At 37.8% G+C, this 23,845-nt stretch overlaps 1 protein-coding gene across 8 annotated transcripts in view; it reads left to right on the top strand.

Annotated features, from left to right (window-relative positions):
* The window catches only part of HMGCLL1 (3-hydroxymethyl-3-methylglutaryl-CoA lyase like 1), a 255,407-nt gene that overhangs the window by 106,504 nt on the left and 125,058 nt on the right, over window positions 1-23,845 (top strand). The window contains exon 1 of one of the 8 annotated variants that reach the window (XM_037519879.2): window positions 9,254-9,376. The exons of 6 other annotated variants lie outside the window; for them this stretch is intronic. In XM_037519879.2, the coding sequence (XP_037375776.1) occupies window positions 9,269-9,376 (108 nt within the window). In that variant the 5' untranslated portion in view covers window positions 9,254-9,268. Of the gene's footprint in view, window positions 1-9,253; window positions 9,377-21,669; window positions 21,682-23,845 lie in introns of those variants that run through there. One more of the 8 variants, XM_054698889.1, reaches the window with a different exon arrangement.

The following is a 23,845-nucleotide window of genomic DNA, read 5'->3' as shown; positions in this document are numbered from 1 at the left end:
GCAGACTCCACAACAAAGAATTATCACATACAAAATATCATAGTTCTTAGGCTTTGAAACAACAATCTAAATTAGTCTGGTTTTGAAAATGAAGTTTAAAGGTCAAAAATCATTTTCAAAATGTTGCAAATAGTGGTGATTAATCCTAATTTATGGACTTTTTATCTTCTAACCTTATGTTAAACAAACAAGGATTTATCAAAAATCAGAAATTTCCATGAATACATAACTGTGGGATAGGAAAAAGTTTCTGAAGAATAACAAAATTGCTAATGCAATAAGTGTGTCCTTACAACATGGAGGAAAGAAGGAGAAATGCAAGACATTGGAGGGAAACTTAAAGGAGCAGGGGCTGAGTGGAAAGAGGAGAATCTCGAGAACATAATTTTAGGCCTGCTGTTCCCCATCCCTACACTCTTTTCCAAGTATTAACTTTTTAGTTTAGTTTTCAAAGTACTAACTTTTTAGTTAATATGAACTTTAAATGAATGAATGAAAAGTTACTCAAAGTTCATGTTATTGAGTGTTATGAAAATTAATATTACGTGATAACTATATATTATTGCCTTAAAATTCATACAATTCCATATTGGTGCATTTCCATTTGTGAATTTAGTGGGTATCTGAGACTAGAAAAATGCAGGGCATTGAATAATGACAGTGTTTAAAATACTCTTATGACTTTCTACCCTTACAATTTTTAGCTTAACATTTTAATGATGATTATAAAGTAATGAAGCATGTAAGCTGCCTCATAATATCCAGGCTCTCATACTCAAGAACATAAAATATTCTTGGAGTGATTAATATTCTCTTAACAAAGGGTCTCCATTACCCAATCAATTGTGAATTCTTTAGAGAATTGTACTTCCTGGAGAACTCTGGGGAACTGTTGGCAAGGCAGCTACTTTCCATGATGGAAAATCTTCCTTAAGTAGAATAGTAAAACTTCATTAGTTTTTGGGGGGAATGGTATGTGGGGAAATGTACTAATAGGAATGCCCAGTCACAGAGGGGGAAAAAATAAAAAAAAGAAAAGTGATGTGGAACTAAAAAAGAATATTTTGATACACAGTGTTTAGATAAACTTACAAGCTTGCATGGCTTGTAGTAAGAGAGATACTACCACTGCCACCCATGATTATCAAGATGAAGTACCTCATCCCTATCCCTGCACCCAGAGTCCCAATGGCAACACCATGAGCAAGGGGCAGCTGCTCAACTGTCCCACTTAACTCTCCGGCCAGCTCTTCCACCCTTTCTTACATAAACAGCTATCAGTGTCTGAACATCCTCATGCGCCATGTTAATGACTAGGGTAAAGATGTAATTCAGCAGAGCCACTCAGAACGTGAGAAGTTTGGAAGTGCTGATGGTACTAAGCTAGATGATGACTTCAAAGAGATGGAAAGTTGATGTTTCCAGCTGGATGGTGATCGTAATAATGGCTAAAACCATTGATTCCCTTCAACCCAATCCAGTTTCCAAAGCTAACTCAGCATGATCAATACCATGACACAGATCCACAACCTGTCCTGAAAGGACAGTTCCTTTCAGGAGGAAGCTACTCATAGAGACCATGCTCAAGTTTGGAAGAGAGCTCAGAGATGTACTTTGGCCCAGCCCCTGTGAGGTGGGGAGGAATTCTCAGAGGTGACTCTGGGACATGGAAATAAGGCAGAATTTCATTCAACCCTCCCCCTTCTGAATCTTCATGAGGGTAATATGAAGGAAATTCAGCATTATTTAACAGTTGGGGGATCATCACCTGAACTTTGATTATAAGAAGAAAGGACAGGGCAAGATTCCAGATGAATACCTTCATCCAGCATTGGAGAAATTTGATGAGTCTAACATTGCTGAGTCAAGGATGTTCAGTTTCTGGGGATGGAATATGCAACAGGTGAGTTGGCTCTTTGTGCTTGGCAAGCCCAGCTGCAGTACCTTAAGCAGACAGTATAGCAGCAAGCCATGTTCAGCCAAGAAGAAAGAATAAGACATACCTCATCCCAGGACTTCCCTGGTGATGCAGGGTTAAAGACAGCCCTACCAAGCTATTGCCACCCACTACAGCAATGAGTTCGATTCCCCCCCACCCCCTGTCCAGCCAGAGAGCAACCCACATGGCACAGACCTCTCCTGCCTTGCCTTCTGCTTCCCTTAGCAGTGTATCTCAGTAGATCCTGCCTTGCCTTTTCTGCTCCCCACTCTCTCTGGTGAATCCTCTCACTCCCTGCACTCTGGCTTACAGCCCAGTTCTTGTATGCATAAATAAATCTTTAAAAAAAAAGACTAACTTCATCCCAGTTGAAAAGGAAATATCAACCCAAATAGCAAATAATTCTGGCATTTCTGACTGAAGACAATTCTCAACCCAGTTGTGACCTTTTCCACACTGGCACCCCCAAGCCTCCAGGTTCCCTAACGGAGCAGCCCTCTTCCCAAGCTCTTTATGATTTGGAATCTGAAAATGAAGGGAAGTTATGTTTGAAGAGGGTGATATCACACTCACTGACCAAAATTGATGAGAACAAGTATAGGGGATGCTTCATGGCCAATCAGTCTTCTTCCTCATCAATTTTATGGAAATGTTGGTTGTTCTGTGACATAAAGATGTTGTGCTGGCCAGCTTATCCCCTCTTGATCAAGATGGTGACATTTAACCACTGAATTGGTAATGCTACTTACAGCATATCCCAAGGACAGGCTGCAGTGGGCTGAGTCATCGAGCCCCACTGAGTAGTATTGGTTGACTTGTGTGATCCCACAAGCATTATGGTGATGGGTGGTTATGGCATGTGCTTTTTCAGTGCCATCTGAGACCAGCCAGTAGCGCTGTTTACACAGTTGGCAGGAGTCTGTGGGTTTTACAATATCATGACCTTGAACCACATCAGAGAAAAATCATCCTATGAAGATATTATCTATCACCCAGGGCTGTCTCAAGGTCTCCAGTTCTACATGTAACTAGGAGGAAGCTCTTGCTTCCAAATTGTCCCCTCCCAAATATGTGAGTGACATAATTGTCAAAGAAAGCCCCCCCTTGCCAGCAAATTTCTTCTGGTCTGAATGATTTAGTCTCTTGGTGCTATCAATAGAACGGTGCTGAGAGTGGGTGCAAAGCCTTCTCTGAAAATAGTCACCTTTGTTCCCTCCTCTTAGTACTATCTTGGAGGTACAGCCAGTTTTCGCCCTCCATGCTATAAAAGTCTATGGGGGATTCTTGTTTCATTTTATGTAACACATTTTAAGTAATCAGCATATTGTAGGAAGGGCCTGAAAGATGAGATTCTTCATTATAAGTAACTGGGAAGAGATCTGGTTTCCAGGCTTAAATTTCTTGTGGCACAGAAACATATGCATATTTAGGCCATTTCTGAAGATTACAGGAAAGCAGAAACAAATATCTCTGCTTCAGTTTTATTTGTGAATTACATGTTACATGAATCCATTTGGCGCAGAGAAACACTAAGAAAAACATTAGAAACCATTTTTCACTAGTTGAGAGGCCAAGAAACAGTAAATAGCTTTCCTTTCCACTCTCACTTGTGTACTTTGAACATCATTTGTGCATATTCTTCCCATGAGGAGTTCCAAATAAAGGTGATGTTTGTGTTTAGCATGATAAGATGTGCGGTTGCATATGCCAAACTCTTTTGCAAATTCTTGCCCCTTCTGGCTCATCTTTGTGTAGACAGTGCTGTGAATGAGAGTTTGAGTACTTGGTCTCCTCTTCTTCCCCTTTCCACTCCCCCTCCTTTTTCTTCAACCTTCACCTCCCCCTTCTCTTGCTGTCATTAGTCCTTAAAGTCCTGTTAGTTCACTTCACTTATACAGATTCTTGCAGAGGTTTAATGTGCCTTTGGATGTGTCACCACAGTAGTTCATCATGTTGTGTGAAAGGCACATCTAGGCACATCCATTAGCTCTTGAGTAGTAACTAAAAATGCAAAAATATATTATTATATTAGTTTGTGCATAGGAAGCATGGCTGTTTCCAATAAACAATGCTAAAGACAAAAATAAAAATAAAGACGATGAAGTATCTCTGCCATTTTTTTTTTTAAATCTCTGCAATGAGCTTATTGATTTTTCTCTCTCCTCGCCAACCCTCTGCCTCCATCATGATAGGTTCTGTCTGCCCTCTCAACTGTTTCAGTCCCTTGCAAAAGGGTTTTTCTCCCCATCGCAGCCCTTTGCTTCCATCATAATAGACTCTGCCCTCTCAAATGTGGCCTCCTTCCTGGGATGTTTCCTTTCATTTCCCCAGCTGAAACTGACTTCACTTGTTCAATTCTGAACTTAAGTTATTATTTGGCATTTATCAACATACTTCCCTGTTGTATACATTTGAGTGGCATAGTAGGTACAACTTAATTACCAGTTTTTTTTTTTTTTGCATGTTCAAGAGTCCTTTTTCACCATTATTCCCACACACAGTAATATAGTGGTCTATATTTATTACTCAATTATTACCCAACTCATGTTTGAAAATATACAGATACTGCTATAAATAATATTTTAGCCTAGATCCTACAGATTTGGAACTTAATTTTTTTTTCACTTCTCTAAAATGTACCTGGAAGATCATATATACACATAATTTTTGTTTGTTTTCTCAGATATCAGTACTGAGATCTTTAAAGTCAAAGAAACATCTCTGGTCATTTTTATTTTTACATTAGTTTTTGAGTAGTAAATAAATTTTTTTTAAAATAATCACTTGTAATCAGGGAAATGCAAATCAAAACTGCAATGAGATACCATCTTACACCAGTGAGAATGGCACATATTAAAAAATCTAGCAACAACAAATGTTGGCGAGGATGTGGAGAAAAAGGAACTCTCCTGCACTGTTGGTGGGAGTGCAAACTGGTCCTTTCATTATGGAGAGCTGTGTGGAGACTCCTCAATCTGCTAAAGATGGAGCTTCCATATGATCCAGCAATTCCACTCCTAGGTATTTACCTAAATAACACAGAAACAATTCAGAAGGTCACCTGCACCCTTGTGTTTATTGCAGCACTATTTACAATAGCTAAGCTATGGAAATAGAATGCCCCAAAACAGATGACTGGATCAAGAAGATGTGGCATATATACATAAAAAAATGGAATATCACTCACCAATCAAAAGAGAGGAACTCATGTAATTTGCAGCAACATGGATGGAACTGGAAGGGATCATGCACAGCGAAATAAGCCAGAAAGAAAAAGAAAAATACCGGATGGCCTCACTCATAATAGGAATTTAGAAAGCCTAAATAAGGACCAGGAAAAAGACTAATGATAATAAAGTAAAAATCAAAATTAACAAGCAACTATAAACCAGAGGCACACTACGGGGGTGTGGCGGGAGAAGAGAGTAGGATCAAAACAAGGGGGGTGGGAATTGTATGGGAACTATAACCAAGGTGAAAATGCATACATTTTCCAAAAATGAAAAATGATGTAAAAATAATAAAAATGAAAAAATACATTGAATAAAATTTCTATAGAAATCATTAAAAATGTATAGTTCCCCTTTAAGCAATGCCACATATAAATTCTTAATAGGACTGATTTGATGTGGGAAGAGGAAGAAATAGAAAACTAGTATGTGCAAAACAAGATACTAAGTGCTTACAATGAATATGATTTATTTTCTCATTCAGTAGTACTTGATACAGATTCAAAGATAGTTTACATGTAAATGTCATACATACTATTAATTGGTAAATAAAAGCATTTTACAATAAAAGTAATGGAATGAAAAGATAATTTTATATCTATTTGCAAATATTAGGTGTACTTCAGCCTTCTAAGGAACTACTAGTAGTTAACAGTGTCAATGTCTGTGTCTTTTATTTTATAATATGGTTGGCAAAACCATTGTTTTTGAATCCTTCTGAATCAGTGAAAAAGTAGACTCCTACATCTGGACATATGTGCTTTGAAGCTTTGTTCTGATCGTTCTCTTTAGTGCCAGGTATCTATCACCTGGGGTGGAGTGTTATTTTACTAAAATAGATTTCATTACTTATTTTCAAAAGAATGCTTTATTTCAGAACATTGCTATTGTTAATAGAACTTTGATTTTGGTGACCAAATGCCAAGCATTTTTTTTAAACACTCTGTTATCCTTCCCATCAATTTAGATCAGCCAGACATAACATATGTGAGAAGTTATTTAAAATTTTCAGCAATAAAATTGAGATGATAAAAGCTTTGCTTCCCCTTAGATATCATCCAGTATTGGTAACCAAGTTGTTTTGTTCTTTCCTTTTTATTGTTTAAGGCTGGAGCACATTGCTCTTGTGATACTCTCCAAAGTTCTATGGCATCATTGTTTGAGACTCACCATATGTGTCTTTGATCCATTCGCAGGAGGTACGTGGCCTCATGTACCTGTAGCGACAGGAATGGATGGAGACGGGTAAAGGAGAGTCCTAGAGCCCTCAGTGGCTTTTTCAGGCTTTATTGACATCTTCTACCAGGTACATGGCAGACAGAGGTGCCAGGGGCCGGGTGGCTGGCAGGCCTCTCAGCCCTTGGCACGTCCTCACTCTTTCTGGGCTCTCTGGTGTTCTCTCTTGGTCTCCTTCTCTCTCTTCTGCTTCTCTTTTATTCTGCTGTCTCGTTTGTTCTGTTCCGGTGGTTCTGCTTCTTGTGACACCACCCTTATGAGCCCAGTCTGAGCCCAGGTGTACCCACCTATGTATGCCCACACCCTACTCCAGGTGCCCGCCATCGGGCATTCAGGACCGCAAGTATCCATCATCAGTCCTAATGGCAGGAGGGCAGAAAAGCCCGACAATTACTCACCCTACAGTACCTACTTACTATTCAGATATTGATTTCTTCACTTGCTCTTGACTTTATCCATGCTGTCATTATATCGATGCTTACATAGCCATCTCTAAGGGCAGGACTGGACACAGTGCAGGTTTTCTATGATCCAGCAGACCGGGTCAAGGAGGAGTCAGAGTCCTCAGTGGTTTTTTGCACCTCTTTTATTGGGATTTAGCGGGTACGTGGCAGGCAGGGGTGCTGGGAGGCTGGGAGGCTGGCAGTCCTCCCAGCCCCCAGCAAGTCTTCACTCTATCTAGGCTCCCGGCATTCTCTGCTTCTCTCTCGGCTTCTTGGCTTCTACTGGCGTCCTCATGATGCTGTCCTTAAAAAGCCCAGTCTCAGCCCAGGTGAATCCCATCTACCCATGCCCACACCCTACTCCAGGTGCCCGCCATCAGGCATGCATTCAGGACCTCTAGGATCTATCATCTATCCTGATGGCGGGAGGGCAGCAAAGCCTGACATTTTTCCTTACCCTACACCAAGTGTCCTCATGTATGGTTTGAAATTCCAGATTCATAATAAACTGTATGGTACTGTGAACTAGGATGTTAACAGTAAGTAAGTAAATAAATAAATCCTGGTGTTGTCAAATCAACCCTGTTAGAAACCCAGACCAAGCAAATGTAAAATCATTCTTCAGGAGTGTTCCAATAAGCCGTACAAGATTTCCACAGGGAAAAAAATTATGAACAACAGCTGTGTGTAGTGGTATTCATATACTTATATGAACAACAACTGTGTGACCTTTCCTATTTAGAAAATGATTAAGCAGTAATTATTACAAGGTATTCTTGTTCATAGAAGTGGAGGATCATACAGTATTTGACTTATCTTGGAAGTCATGTACTCCAAAATTTATAGTTACATAATAATTATAAGATTTTCAAGTTTTGAATGACTCCATTATGAAGGATTTATTAAATCTGTTCATAAATTGGATCCCTTTTACATTCACTCAAATATCATGATCTCTGTTGTACAATTACAACAGCATGGGGAAAAAAATGCCAGTAGATGCAAATTGTATAATACATGTAAACTGTAATGGGATAACAGCTTAGCTTGCTGAAGTCAAGGTACAATGAGATTTAGCACTGTGAATATAGACCTATAAAATCATTTGTTCAGGTAAATGATTGGAACTTTTAGTGCTTTAGAGAGTTTTAAAGGCATCCAATAACTTGGAGATCATGTTCTCCAAGTTAGCCATCCTTGGTCAAAGCTTTGAAAGATCTAAGATCCTGTCATTCTTTTTCCTTTGCAGTGCTGTTTCACTAAAGGATTGCATGATATGTCTCATCTTTTAAGATTTTTGCCTGAACTGCTTTCTTTCTGTTACTAGTGGAAGTCTCACCACCCTCACAGGTGGTAACCATGGTTCATTTATTGCTGGGTGTAAATTCCTGCTAAGTATATTTATATTATATTTTACCAGGTAATTTTTGGATTTTTTCATTTGTTTGTTTAACTGTGGATGCATCAATCAGCTCCTAATTTGTGTTAGCTGCAGCAAGCAGTAGGCCTGACTCCTGTCCTGGCCATGCATACCTGGCTATTCTTGAAGAATGCCTATAAATTGCAAGCTGTTCAGCCCACTTGGACAAAAATTTAAGTGGGTCCATGTGATGTAAATGTGCTTGTGTAAGTGGGGGAGGTAGGAGGTGGTCTGTCCCAGGATCATCTCCTGAACTTGTTCCTGGGTCAAAAATTACTCCTAGTCTGAAGATTTGTTAGAATTTTCAGTTCTAATGAATTGTGTCCCGTGTGTGTCTTAAGCAACTTAATTTCATTTTGGTGCTTAACTCGTAATATCAATTTACCGATAACTTACTGGCCTGCCAAGTTACCTGTGACATCACTTATCTAGTATCATATGCATTATTTATTCGACTGATGTATGTACGTGTTTTAACCTTGCAGACAGCCTCAAAATATTTTTAAAATCGAGTTTGTTGTTCTAAGCGTCACCTAAGGAGTTCAATGCAGGGCAGATCTACACAGCAGTAAAGACTGGAGTTGGAAGTAAACAAATTCACCGAGACAAAAAATGCACTCCCCTCCTTCCTCTTATTTAGATTCTTTTCCTTCTCAAGCAGATCTGAACCAGGTGAGGAGTTGCTAAGTGGGGCGCGTGCAGATGCAACGAGCCCTGCGTGCTGGGCGCCAAGAGCAAAAACGCGCACACCTGAGGATCCTTTGGCTCAGTATCTTCCCTCTCCGGGTTCTGCGCTTGCCGGCCTCTGCCCAGGTGCCTCCTGCACCCCCTGCCCGCGGCGCGGCTGCGTGCGTTCCCCGCCCTCAGCGCCGCCGCAGTGCGCGGAGCAGGGCTGGTGCTGTTGCCCGCACTTGGGAGGGGCGCGCGCCGGGACTGGCGCAGTCGCCCCGCACGGCGCCCGCCCCGCGTGCCTGTAGCCATCTGCAGGAGCAGCCCCGCCATGGGGAATGTGCCCTCCGCGGTGAAGCACTGTCTCAGCTACCAGCAGCTTCTTCGGGAGCATCTCTGGATCGGGGATTCAGTGGCAGGGGCCCTCGACCCCGCGCAGGTACTACCGTGCGGTCCAGGGTATGCCCACCTTCTTGCAAACTGCCAACCAGAACTCTACCCCGTCGACCTCCTCGTCTCCTCTCCCCCTGTTAAGTCAGCTCCGCACCCGAGGGCCCTTTCTGCAGCAGTTCTGGAGCGTTAGGCCTCACCCTGGAGAGGTTTCCCAGCATCTCTCTGCTTGAACGTGCAGACCCGCCCCTACGGAAAGGATGCAGCAGAATCCCTACCTTGGTCCTTTGCAGGTCGCCTAAAGAAAATTGTTCCTTCTCTGTTTTTCTTAGGGAAGGAGGCAGTAGGTATTTTGTATTTGGAGGCACTCCTCCAAGGATAGTGCCCGCAGACTGAGGTCCCTCCTTGTCCTGTGTAACAAAGACAACACGTGTTAAAAATTGAGGCAGAAAACGGAATGAACCCAACAAAGAAAGTAGGAAAACCTAGTAGCATGAAATTAGCTGTCATTTCATTAAGTATTTAATATATTTGTGCTTCATTGCACTTTAAGATCTTGGGGGGAAAATGTGATTAGCTCCTCCCGACAAAAATACATTCACACGTGATTCCTGAAAGTCAATTTTAAGACAACAAACAACTTGGTATCCATATATTTGCGGTTTAAGACACTGTCAACCAGAAATGGCAGATAAATGAAGACAGGATATAAAAATTTACTTTTTCTTTAAAAGAGCTTAAAATTTAAAATGTATAGCAGTGATCAATGTTACTTGAATGTGAAAATATAGAAAAGAGGAAGGACACTGAGGGTTTAGCTACTGTAAAATTTTTTGCTGCATGAAAAAATGCTTATTCCTGATTCCTCTTAAAATAATAACTTATATTAATTATAATATTTTAGTGGCTAAATTTGATTTAATTATGTCACTTTAAATCAACTGTTCTAATGGTAGGCACCCTTTTTCCTATGAAGTGATTACATTAATGTATTCTCAGTTCAGTGTATCAGTGTGTGATTGTAATGTTAGTTGTATAAATTGGAATAGTGTATTCTTTAAGAGATCATTTATCCCAATTCTTTATTTGTGGCATTGATCACGTGATGTCAAGCCTGTGGTTGACAGTGAAAGAGAGGGAAAATATTTTTTATCTGTGTGTATTTACCGCTGTTTATATTTAATTTTCCTGCATTTTAGTCTTCTGTTTTCTCTTTAGTAGTCAATCTGTTAAGTAATCTGGAATCCTTAAGTTTTATTGTGGTAGCTTGAGACTTTATTTGATTTTTTTTTTTTTACTGTATTGACATTGTATTCCAACCTCCACCCACCAACACATATTTTTTTTTTTTAATAAATTTTATTGTTATATTCCCCATACAATTGCAGCCCCCCCATTCTGACCCCAATCCCTCCCCTCCCACCCCCGCCCCCTAAAAGTGTCTCTGGTTCATAGTTTTTTGTTGATTTTGATTTTCACTTTCTTATAGTTATTCATTTTCCTGGTCCCTTATTTAAGTTTTCTAGATTCCTGTTATGAGTGAGACCATCCGGTATTTTTCTTTTTCTTTTTGGCTTATTTCGCTGAGCATGATCCCTTCCAGCGCCATCCATGTTGCTGCAAATTGCATGTGTTTATCTTTTTTGAATGCTGAGTAATATTCCATGGTATATATGTACCACATCTTCTTGATCCAGTCATCTATTTTTGGGCATTTGGGTTGTTTCCAAAGCTTAGCTATTGTAAACAGTGCTGCTATAAACATAGGGGTGCAGGTGTTCTTTGGAATTGATGTTTCTGTGTCCTTTGGGTAAATACCTAGGAGTGGAATTGCTGGATCATATGGAAGCTCTATGTTTAGTAGGTCCAGAAATCTCCATACAGCTTTCCACAGTGGTTGGACCAGTTTGCACTCCCACCAACAGTGCAGAAGAGTTCCTTTTTCTCCACACCCTCGCCAACATTTGTTGTTGCTAGTTTTTTTAATATGTGCCATTCTCACTGGTGTAAGATGGTATCTCATGGTAGTTTTGATTTGCATTTCCCTGATGACAAGTGATGTTGAACATTTTTTCATATGCCTGTTGGCCATTTGCATTTCCTCTTCAGAGAAGTTTCTTTTAAGCTCTTCTGCCCATTTTTTGACTGGATTATTTTCTTTGTTGTTGTTGAGTCTCATCAGCTCTTTGCATATTTTTGTGATCAGTCCTTTATCATTAGTGTCCACCAACACATATTCTCAACTTTGGGCCTTGGGGAAAATAATAGCAGCTAGACTTCTAGCTGTAGATTTATACTTTGCCCTGTTAAGGTGTGGAAGCATGGCAAGTAAAAGTGATTAAAAGTGATTAGTATGACTGCTTGGGTATCGTAATGTCATAGGATTTGTGAGCAGCATAATGAAGAATTTTTGCTTTATTTTGGAGAAATAATTGCACCTTCTTTGCTATTACTTTCTAATATCCTAACAGCTTTGACTGTGATACTCCTATTCATCCCTCATATATAGCTTAAATCTCTTTTGAACAACTCTTTTCTTCCATCGTTATTACTCTTTTTCTGGACTTTTCTGACATTCTGTGCATAATTCTGTTTTTGTTCTAATCTTGTTAAACTGAAGTTTTGTTATGTCTTGTTCTGTGAGGGTTTACAGCAGCCTTGGCACTGGACACTTGGCTCCATGAAATGTATCTCCTTCCTTGGCTTAAGTTCAAAGTGTTTTCACTGCTTTACGCTCTACCTTTCTGCTTCCTCAGTCTCTTGGCTGACTCAGTGGCCTGTATTTGTGTGTAAATGTTCAACTTCTTCATGACATCATACCTCGCAGTTTCAGTTCCTCTTTGTAATTCAGTGTCTTCCAGATTTATATTCCCATATCTGTCTCTCAAGGTCCAGTCCTGATGTTCACCTGCTCATGTGAATGTCTCAAAAGTAATTCTAACTTAACATTCCCAAAATTGGATTCATGTTCTCCTCCTTGCAAACTCAGAACTTCTCCAGTATTTCCTACTGCAGGAGGCACCTTCAGAGTTCCTTCCATTATGCAAACCACAAACCAAAAGCTCCTTTCTTTCTTCCCCCATCACTGAGTCCTACAGTTTTACAGTCCTACCGTTGCACATTTGAGAGAAATGTGGAATTTCTCTCAAATCCATCTACTCTTCCACCTTAACCGCCACTACCAATTTTAAAATGGCATTATCTTCCATGCAATCTATTAAACTATTGTAATCCCTCTGTATCTCCTTATATGGCGAGTTAGGAAATGTATTTCAAATAGAATCATGCTATTTCCCTGCTTCACAACCTGTGAATTCCTTTTGTGCTTCAGAATGAATACCAAAATTTTAATGTGTTCCCTGAAATTTCAAATGATCTTTTTATTTCAATTACCTGCAACATCATGTTAGGTATTCTCTTTTGTTTTTGCCACCGTGCCCTTTTAATTCTCTAATCATATTTCCTTTGCTTGCCATGGAAGCAAAGAGTCTTGCCAGGGAGATTCTTTTCAGCTTATTAACTTTTATCCCCCCTTCAGATTTCAACTCAAATGTTGCTTTCTCATGAAATCTTTTGCAGTTTCTCAAGGCCAGCAGCCCTTGTAATCTGATATTGCCCAGTGCACTATTCATTATATATAATGTGAATTATATATTTTTGTGATTATTTGATATTTAATTACTTTCCAGGCTTTGTGAATCATAAAAGGAGAAAAATCCACCCAGGTGTCTCAGCAACAAAATGCCTAGTTAGTTTTTGGTGCCCAATAAGTACATGCTGGATAAATAAATTAATGAATCTTTATCCTTCTAGGCCATGCGCACCCCATGCTTATGGGACCATGAAATTCTTCATAGCACGTTGCAGGAGTCACACATTGTATTACAATGATAAATATATGTTAAATGAATTTTAAAGTGATAAAAATGAGACCCTGGTGTCAACTGAGTTGGTTTTAGTGGTGGCAGGTGAATATTATTATTTTTTAAAGTTTTCTTTTTTTAAAAATATTTTTTTTATTTATACAATAGCTGGGGTACAGGCCAGAGGCATGGGAGGGTGAGAGGATTCACCAGAGACAGAGTGGGGAGCAGAACAGGCAGACAGACCAAAAGCACTGCTTAGAGGAGCAGCAGGCGATGCAGAAGAGGTCTGCTGGGCCATGTGGGAATCGCCCTGGCTGGCAAGGAGTCGAACCCATGATGCAGAGGCTATGGACAGCCTCACAGCACTGTGCTCAACCTGCTGCACTACCGGGGAGGCCCAGGTGAATATTATTATAAAAATGAAGACCTGTTGTCAACTGAGTTTGGTTTTAATGGTGGCAGGTGAATATTATTACTATGCATTTTCATTTCATAGAACATAGTCAAGCTTTGATGGGAAGAATTTGAAAATGATTTTGGAGTTTATGTAGAGATTGTGTAGAATGTAACCAATTCTTCATTCTGAAAGAGAGACTCGAGCAGAACCCTTGTGATTTGAGATAATTTGGTTGCAGCTGGGACAGATAGATTGCTGTATTTTGAAAGAATCCTGTGTTTGAGAACAGAAGACTGGGGACCTAGACATTTTCTCCTACAAATTTATTTTGTGGTCTTATGCAAGCAGTAGTCTGGCTAGATCTTAAATGTTCAGTTTGCACATTAAAGATAATAATATACCCCTGAAAAATTACTGGGTTAAAACTAAATAGTGTGTGTTTGTATAAATACAAATACACACATTTGAAGTTTCACAGTTTATTACCAAACAAAAATCAGCCAATGAAAGGTTTACTCTACCATAGCTTCACTAAGTAAATTCTTTAGTTCTTCTAATTTTTTTGCCTATAACTGGTTTTGCAAACTATTCCCTTAATAGATCAGGAGGTTAAAACTTATTATTCTGTGGGGCCTGTTTTATTTTCTATATTTGTCTCTGTTCAAATGGGTTTGTTGAAGGCTACTTGAATAATGGCTTAAAGTTTTGATTAAAGTTCCTGGATAAAGCAGTTCTTTGATTTCTAAGTACTGCTTAAATAGTAGCTAAATCTCTTCATATATTAATATTCCTTTGCAACAATAAATTATCAAAGGTTCTAAATTCTAACACAAATATGTTTTAAATCGATTTCTCAAAACAAAATTGTAGATTATGTGAGAATAATTTCATTCTTATTTTACATTATATACAAACCTTTAATGTTTGCTGTCAGCAGTAATTATGATTTGAAGTAAAATATTTAGTGTTAAAAGTTTTCTGGAATTTAACCTAAATGTATTACATTTCTGTTTAAGTTAGATCAGAGGATAATGTGAATATAGAGATTTTAGTTTGTAGCTAAGTAGCTGTTAGTATTTTTACTAAATGCCTTAGAAAGATTAGGGAGGGATTTTCAAAAAATAACTGAACTATCATCCAACCTTTATTTTCTCAAGCATTCTTTGTTACTTTTTCTTCCCCTTATGTAGCATTATTATTTACTTTCCCCGAGTTAGCTTGTTAGTTATATGCTAGACTGGTTTCACTGGACTCTTGGTTGCTGTCCATAGACTCCACACATAAGCTTTGATAATTCAAAATGATAAAAATTAGTGCTGTTTAACTTATTAAGAATGTTAGCACAATAATTTCACTCAATTTGCCAGATTCTGCTTTTTATATTATTGTTAGAGATACTGTTTATATCTGCAATACATATTTATAGTCTATATACATACATTTATGTTTATGCGCATATTTTTCCTCTTCTTTGTTTTTGATTTTTTTTTTTTTAAAGATTTATTTATTTATTTGTTTGTTTGTTTGTTTATTTATTTATACCAGCACTGGGTACAGTCAGAAGTGTGGGAGGGTGAGAGAATTCACCAGAGCCAGAGCGGGGAGCAGAGCAGGCAGAAGGACCAAAGTACACTGCTGAGGGAGCAGCGGGCGGCAGGGGAGGTCTGCGCGCCATGCGGGACTCTCCTCCGGTGGCCGGGGAGCAGCCAGGGATCAAACCAGTGCTGCAGAGGCTGCGGGCTGCTTCGCAACCCAGTGCTCAACTGCTGCGCCACCGGGGAGGCCCTGTTCTTGATTCCTTTATCTCCATTATTTTATCTGAAATTATTTTTCCTCAACTAGAAGTATGTTTTAATTTCTTTTTATTTTTATTTATGCATACAAGAACTAGGGTATAGGCCAGAGGTGCAGGGGGTGAGAGGATTCACCAGAGACAGAGTGGGGAACAGAACAGGTGGATCTACTGAAATACACTGCTGAGGGGAGCAGCGGGCAGACAGGAGAGGTCTTTATGCCATGTGGGCTAACTCCCTGGCCAGGGATTGAACTCACACCACAGTTGCTGGCAATATCTTGATAGTACTGAGACTTTAACCCCTGTGTCACCAGAGAGGCTCCATTTTTATATTTTTTACTAAAAATCTAGTAATTTTTTTCAGTTTTTCTTTGAAATTACATTTATTGTGACACATTCACATATATGTGTGCATAAATATCAGTGATATTGACTGTACATGTATATCCCATATAAATTATAATGCATGGCATCATTAGAAATACTCATTTCTCAAGAGATGCAGCAGAATCCAGAAACAATGAAATCACCAATTAATTTAATTTTTGTTTCTTTGATAATGGTGTATCTCTCATTCTCTTTTCATTGCTTTTGGTTTCCAACAATATGACTATAATGTGTCTAAATATAGTTTAAGTATCTGCTAATCGTTCCTAGCATTTCTTTGGTCTATGAGTTGATATTTGTGGATTTTGATAAGTTTTTTTTTAAACTCCCCTTTTTTTAAAAGATTATTTATTTATACAAGCGCTGGGGTTCAGTCCAGAGGTGCGGGAGGGTGAGCGAATCCACCAGAGACAGAGCGGGGAACAGAACAGGCAAAAGGACCAAAATACACTGCTAAGGGGAGCAGCAGGCGAAGCAGGCGAGGTCTGTGGCGCCATGTGGGAATCTTCCTGGCTGACGGGAATCGAACCGGTGGCACGGAGGCTGTGAACAGCTTCACAGCGCTGCGCTCAACCTGCTGCACCACCAGGGAGGCCCACTTTCATAAGTTTTACAAATTTTTCAACCATACTCAAATATTACTTTCTGTTTATTGTTAGTATCTCCACTTGGGCCTTCCATTTTGAAGAATTTCAGAAATCTCCCCGTTTCCCCATTTACTTCTTACATTCATTTTTGCATTTTTCATCCTTTCTAATCCATGTTAGTTCTAATTAGTTTCTTCTTGCTTATATTCCTTTTCACTTGTTCCAACTTCAGCTTTGTCTAATATACTGTTAATCTAATTTATTGAGTTCTTACATTTAGTAATATTTTCATGTTAATGCATTTCCATATGGTTTTCAAAACTAGTTCTTAGTTATCTGCCAAAATCCATCCTATCATGAATTCTCAAATATTTAGCAGTTATTTTAAGCTCTATATCTGATAACTCTAATATTCAGATCATCATTTGGTTTGTTTCATGTATCTTCCCTCCCTAAACTTCTGCTAATTTTCAATTTGATATTAGAATCTGATATGAAAAAATAGACCTTATGTAGGGGCAATGAGCGATACTATCCAGAAAGGATTTATGTTTTGCATAAATTGAGTGCAGGCATTGAGTGTAAGGATAACTTACCTTAAGCAAGATGGATAATGAGTTTATTTGAGGCCACTCCTTCTTCATTGTGAGGATTGGTATTTTCTATTCACCTTTACTTTTCATCCCTTCAGGAATTTTTCTTAATGATCTTGGGTATTTACAAGATCTTCTACATTACATGTCTTCTCTATGCTGCAACCTGAAGACATAATTTTCTCCCTGTCGTCTAAGGCTCTGGAAGCTCTGATAAACTTCTGAGCTGCTGATGTAGAACTGGCAAATGCTTCTGTCCTGTGATCATTAGGGTTACATTTTGTTTTTCTTCTGCATGTTATATTGGCCCCTGACATATTCACTACTTTAGCAACTCCATTAAATGTGTTTTTCATTAATAACTTGTTCTAGTTATTCTCAAAAAGAGGTTTGACTGAACAAGCTAGTTGAAAAATTAATAGGGAAGGTGAAAAAATACCAACTTTGCAATAGAATTTGAATAGTAAAAATATATTCATTTGCCACACTATAAAATTTTTGAGATGATTACATTGCAGGTAATATGCAAACTTTTTCTAGCTTTACTGAGATATATTTGACATACATTGTGGTATAAGTTTAAGATGTACAGATATATATATGTGTGTGTGTGTATGTGTGTATATATATATTTACATATATATATATATATATATATATATATCTTGCTAAATGATTACCACCATAGACTTAGCTAACATCTGCACAATTACCATTTCTTTTTTTGTGCCTGGAACATATAACTACTCTTTTAGCAACTTTCTAGTGTATAACACGGTATTAACTTTATTACTATGGCATACATTAGAACTTGTTCATCTTATGCTAGCATTTTGTGCAGAGTAACAACTTATAGTTTAAAAAAGGGATAAAAAGATTGGGTGCTTCCTGAAAAAGTAATATTTTGTGAAAAAAACTTTTCCAATGGTTTTCACTATAAATAAAAATGAGAAAAAATTATAAATAATGTTATGCCCATTTCAGTATTTAGCTTTAGAGATACAAAATTTATTCCTGCTTTATGTGTGATACAGATCAATAAAATTTATTAAATGAATTAATGATTAAATGGATAGTTCCTATATAATATTTCCTTTGACATAAAATTACCTTAAATGTTACCATTTGACAAACATGAAGTTGGTAAACATAATTTATTCTTAACCTTTTCTTTATAAATCTTAGTTTACTTCCCTTGTTTCATAATTCTGTGTTTGGTGTGTCTCCCAGTCTGTGTGTCTGTCTTTCTCGATAAGTCATTTTAGAAGTTTGCATATTTGCTCTGTTCAAAAGGCATCTTGTAGGCTTATTAATTCCTCTGTCAATAAGTATGTGTTTATATCTGTGTGTGCATGTATAATGTGCTAACAACTGTTACTATTTTTGAAAAAAAAATCGTATTTCTTTGCTTTCATTAAAATTTTAATTTATGTGAATATTTGGCTTATGTAATTTTAGACTTTTACAAGGTAAGTGCCCGAAGGCAACACATGTCCAATTCTCTATAGTTTTGCTTTAAATGTGCTTCTCTGATTGGTGCCTGTCTTCACTTAGTTGAATTTAACTTTGTCTGTTGTGAGTATTTATATGTCTGTCCTATTTTCCAACCTATATATTAACCTCAGCAGTTTATAGTTCTTTCCTTTGAGACTGTTTATATTTTTGGTATTAATATTTTATATTAAATCAATAATGTTGTTTGAAGCAGAAGATGTGTTTTGAAGAATGAACTCATTCATCTTGAGAAAGAGTTGTTTATCTTTCTTACACTGTGATTCCTTAGAGTGCTACCAAGTGCATTGCCATTCTTAAGATCCTCTTTGTTGAGATTCTATTAATGTAAGACAAGTTGAAAACAAAGTTCTACATTTATAGTACTAATGAAGCCAAAAATTTTAGTTATGAATGAACACTGAATTTTAGTGTTGGAAAGATAGGCAATTGTACTTAGAAACTTAGTAGATGAGCTGTCATAGGCGAAGTGTTCCTTTTGTACGACCTCATAAATTAATGACTGTAATGGAGTAAAATTCCAGTGATTTCCCAGGAAATCTGAGATATAATCTGGAATATAATCTGGGTATAGTCAAATATCTGATTCACTGTAGAATGTTGTCAAAAATTTCAGGTGATAAGAATGATGATGTACTAAGTTCTAATGACCTTGAACTGTGAGGGATCAAATTCTCAAGTAGGGATAAAGGACAGTGTGGCTTTACTACATGAATCTCAAAGGAGTAGAGATTTTGTGCAAATGAACCAGAGTAACAGACTTAAAAAAGTAATAGAAATTTAAGATGCCTTCCATGCCAGTCGCTAAGCAAGATGCAGGAAACTAAACCATCTCTTATGTGAGAGGGTAACGGGTGAGTTGCTTTCCACAAGGGTTACTAATGCTTCATTGGAGGCCAGAAGATGATGGATATGTTCAGTAAAGAGACAGAGAAAGTGGTGGAGCTGTTACAGAATTGAGTTTCCACTTGGAAAAAAAATAAAAATATGAGTCCTATAAATGGAAAAGGTAGAGATCTTTGTAATTCTATAGAAAAAATAAATGATTGTTGGGAATAATACATTGGGACATGACTAAAGAATGGAATTGTGAAGTAAGGTGAGTTATAGGTGAATGAAATGCAATAGTGGAGTTGGGGCTGTGCATCTCAGAATAAGCTGTTTGTTTTTGTTTGTTCGTTTTTCAAGAATCTTTATCCTTAAGCATGAGAATGCTAGATCTTGAAGTAACCTATAATTTTGAATTAGTACATGTGCTTTTGTAAAAAAAAAAAATGTTCTTGGAGAAGGCTGTTCACATATTTATTCCAAAAGGGGGGGGCTGTCTGCCTCATGCATGATGAGACCAGGTCAAATACCATCTCTGTCCCCTTGAAAAGTTTGCTCCCTGATGTTTTAAGGGAAATGCAACATTTTTATATCCTCAATCTTTCCATTTTTAATCAATCTTTCCATATTTTACCTGCTCTACATTCAGTCACTTTTAAATCCTCACAACAATTCATTACATGGATTTGGTAATTAAGATGCACAAATCTTTAATAGATTAATCTTGGTCAACAGCTAATGATTAGTCTGGCTAGAAATTGAATTCAGGTAGCTCTAGTTTCAGAACCCTCCATTTTCACCACTAAACCATTACTTACTATAATTTTCTGTTAATAGAATCACCTGAGATGGTTATTAAATGTGCTGGAAATTCTGATTCCGTAACTCTGAGTTGTAGCCCAACTATTTGTGTTTCTATTTCACCTAATTTTGGAAAACGGTGGTGCTGCCACCCTTCTGTTCCTGCATCTCCTCTCAGGGGAATCTGCTGTCATATCATGTTTCCTCTAGTCTGTCTTTCCAAAGCTTCTGGCTCCTGCCCATGAGTTTTGACTTCCCCTCTGTCCTCTTTGTGGTTGAGAGTAGAGTTCGGCCTGGAATAGAATTGCATTGGATACAAAAGGAAAAACAACTTGGTTTCCAATAAATTTCCTGTTCCCTTCAATCTCCAATACTTTCTGTCCTTGGATTTCTGTTGGCTCCTGTATTTCTTGCTTTCTCTTATTCCAGCTGGCTTTTACATCCTTCCCTCCCCCACCCTGTGTTCTTGTTTTTTTCATTAGCACTGAACTTCTCCAAGTCTTCTGGCTTTGTTTATGCTTATTCACTCTGTGCTGTAACTTTCCCTGACCTTTCTTCTCCTCATCTATCCTTTTCCAAGTTCAGTCTTTATTTTGTTCCTTTTATTTTCCTTAATCAACCAAGGGGCTAGACTATGCAGACCCATAACTTGTGGGTCACACTCATGTCATGAATGGTAGCTAAATGAGATAAAGCAACATCATATATTTGATTTTAATGAGATTGCCCAGCCTCCTTGAAGTCAAAATAACAGAAGCAATGTCTAGCTTCCCAGCTTCCTTCTGCTCTCTCTTTATTGTTTGTCTAGGAAGAAAATGCAGATTGGCTGCTGCATAGGTTTGCTGATGTAATCCCTGGAAATTGTTTGGTTGAGGATACAATTAAAAGACAAAAACACATGAATGACTTAGGCTGGATTTGCCCTCTTTATTCCTATGTTTAACTGTCCCAGCCATTTGGGTTATCTTCCTGAGGCCATGGATATTTGATGTTGTGATCCTTAATGGTCGATTACAGAGAATACTCTTCAGGACATTGCTAAACATTGGCATAGCTTTCAACGGTAGAGCCTAGTTATTATCATTTACCAGACAAGAAGTTGTCTCTAAATTATCAGAAGTTTGTTCTCTTTCCTTTTGGACTACCTCCTTTTTCTGAGTGATCAGAATTTATTCCTTAACAGAAAATAAAATTCCTTAGCAGCTCTTGTTTCTGATACATTCATTCTGAAACCTGACTTTTTATAAGAGGAGTTTACGTGAAAATAATTTAAAACACACTTCAGGTTCATAAAGGTTTATATATTAAACTTTTATTTATATAACATATAAAGCCAAGTAATAACAGCAATGGCAAAACTCACAGAAATTATAAAATATAAACAAAAGCTATTGTTTCCAGGCAATGATGAAGAGAACGGAACTGTAAGTTCCAAATACGCTTTCAGTAAAGGAACTGATGTTTCCTTCCCTGGTCTGGAGACAGGAATGTCTCTGCTCTGACTCTGATACATGCTCTGTGGTAAGGGCCGTGGGGGGAGGAGGAGCCAAGTGTTATGGGAAAGGACCACTGAAGCTTCTGTTCTGAGGTCAGTGCCCAGGAAACAAGTTCATTCTTCATTGCTGTGTTCCACTGAAAGCTCATTTCTCCATTGCACTTCTTATTTGGATCACTTTTTTCTTCTGCAGTTCTATCTGGTAATTGAATTGAAAACCCAAGTATGGAGGGGAGTTAGTGATGATAACAGTAAAATTTGTGGTGGAAGCAGATTTGAGGTCCAGTGAGATTCGGATAGAAGGAATTCTTGGTCGGAATAAGATAATTGAAGGTTTATGGGTAAAGTTAATATGCTGCAATCATGGAGAATTATTCATTTAGTTATAAATATGTATGTGTGTAAATATATACATATCAAATTATATCTGTATTGTACATCTTTTTCCATCTGTCTTGTACACCTCTCCTATTTTTCCCTCTCTCTGCAGTTCTGGATTCAGTGCGAAGTGTAACTATTCCACTGATAGTGCTAGCTATTAATCAAGCACTCATTTGTCTATTGTCTCTTACAGAAAAATATAATTTCAGGGGGCCCTGTTCTTAAAATTTGCATTTTTAAAAAAAATATTTGATTTGAAATTGGTTGTTTACTTTTCATAAGTGATGATTTTTTTTCTTACAAGTGTTTCTTTTGGATCTTTTGCCTCTGCCAACCTTAATTTCCATTGAGTGTTTATGCATGCATCTTTATTTCTGCATTGAAGCAGAGTTCCCTATTGAATATGGTTGCAGCAGTTTGAAACACACATTTTATATTTTAATATACATATATATTTTACATCATTTTGCATTATTGTACAATGTTTGATTTCTCCTCTCAGGTGTAATCCCCATGAAATCCCCACCACTGATTTCACCCATGCACCATCACCATAGTCGCTTGTGCTCTTCCCTCCTCTGTTTTGACCCCTCTCTCTCCCCCTCCCCTACTGAATGTCTCCGATTTATAGTTTGTCTATACATAGTTTTGTTTTTGTGTGGAAATATATCTTTATTAAATAATAATGTGTATAGTGCTACACTGATGTCTTAAGGCATAAAACCTTATTTACCCTTTATCCTAAGGGCCTAAGTATTTAGATCCTTATTAAATGTTTATATAACTGAATAGTTTTGTGCATTTTAAATATAGCAAACATCCATAGTAAAACTTCAGGTGCTTTAAAAAAAAATACCCTGACTTTCCAACTGACAAAAGTAACTAATTATATAAAAAATATAATTTCTGTAAACTGGAATTAGTAGTCTTAGCTCTTCTTTTTCATGCTGAATGTTTTGGATATTTGAAAACTATTTGTTTCTTTCTTGGATGTCATTGATTAGGTGACAAAAAGCACCTTTAGCTTTCTTCACTTCCTATATCTGTGTTTCTGTTGTGTTAATTTGCACAGTGCAAATTATGCGTCTCTCAGGATTACATTTTACAATAGAAGCAGAAACATTAAGGGTTATAATGAGACCCTCAGGGTGAAGCAGCTTCTCTATTGCAGTGTCTTAGCTTTAGTCTGCAGTTCTGGATTCAATGCTTAGTGCAACTATCCCTCCAATACTAAGTGCATCATGTGTCACCTTTTGCTTACAACTCTCCAAGTCACGCTGCCTTGGGTTTGTGAAATAGGGAAATGCAGATGCAGGAAACTTCAGCTACAAAAAATGCCTTTAATGTAAGTTTCACTCTGTGAAATCAACATTTCATAAAATCTTTTTGGTGAACTTTATTAACAAACGATGGGGTCTAGGAAGCTTGGCAAGCAAGGAGGCAGGAAACCCCAAAGAGAACATGTCTGTCGGACATCTTTCCTTCTGGGGATTCCTTCCAAATATTTTTGGATCTTGAAGGAAGTGGAGTGGCTCTCTGCCACCACTTTCATACATCTGTAACCCACTGGGTGTACAGATTCTGGCATTCACTTTTAAAATTCTTTTCTCAATCTGTATTTCTTTCACTCTGAAAGAGAAGTCGATCATAGTTAAAGTCTAAGTCAAAATATCAATCTTATTTTAGTTAGACACAATTTATACTTTTTGAGAATTATGATTTAAAGGCCCAGAAGTCCCTGATCTTTTAGAATGCTATGGAACAATTCATACCTTGAATTTTACAAAAAGCTATGGATGTGGTCAAACATAAAAGTTGAGGGCAATTTTGAAGTCTGTTTGCATAGGTTTTAAAGCTGTGTTTAAAAGACTTTTGC

Source organism: Talpa occidentalis, unplaced genomic scaffold (genome assembly GCF_014898055.3).
Source record: "Talpa occidentalis isolate TD23 unplaced genomic scaffold, MPIMG_talOcc4v2.1 talOcc4.2, whole genome shotgun sequence".
Taxonomy (NCBI): Eukaryota; Metazoa; Chordata; class Mammalia; order Eulipotyphla; family Talpidae; genus Talpa; species Talpa occidentalis.
This window is presented reverse-complemented; position numbering and strand designations above follow the sequence as displayed.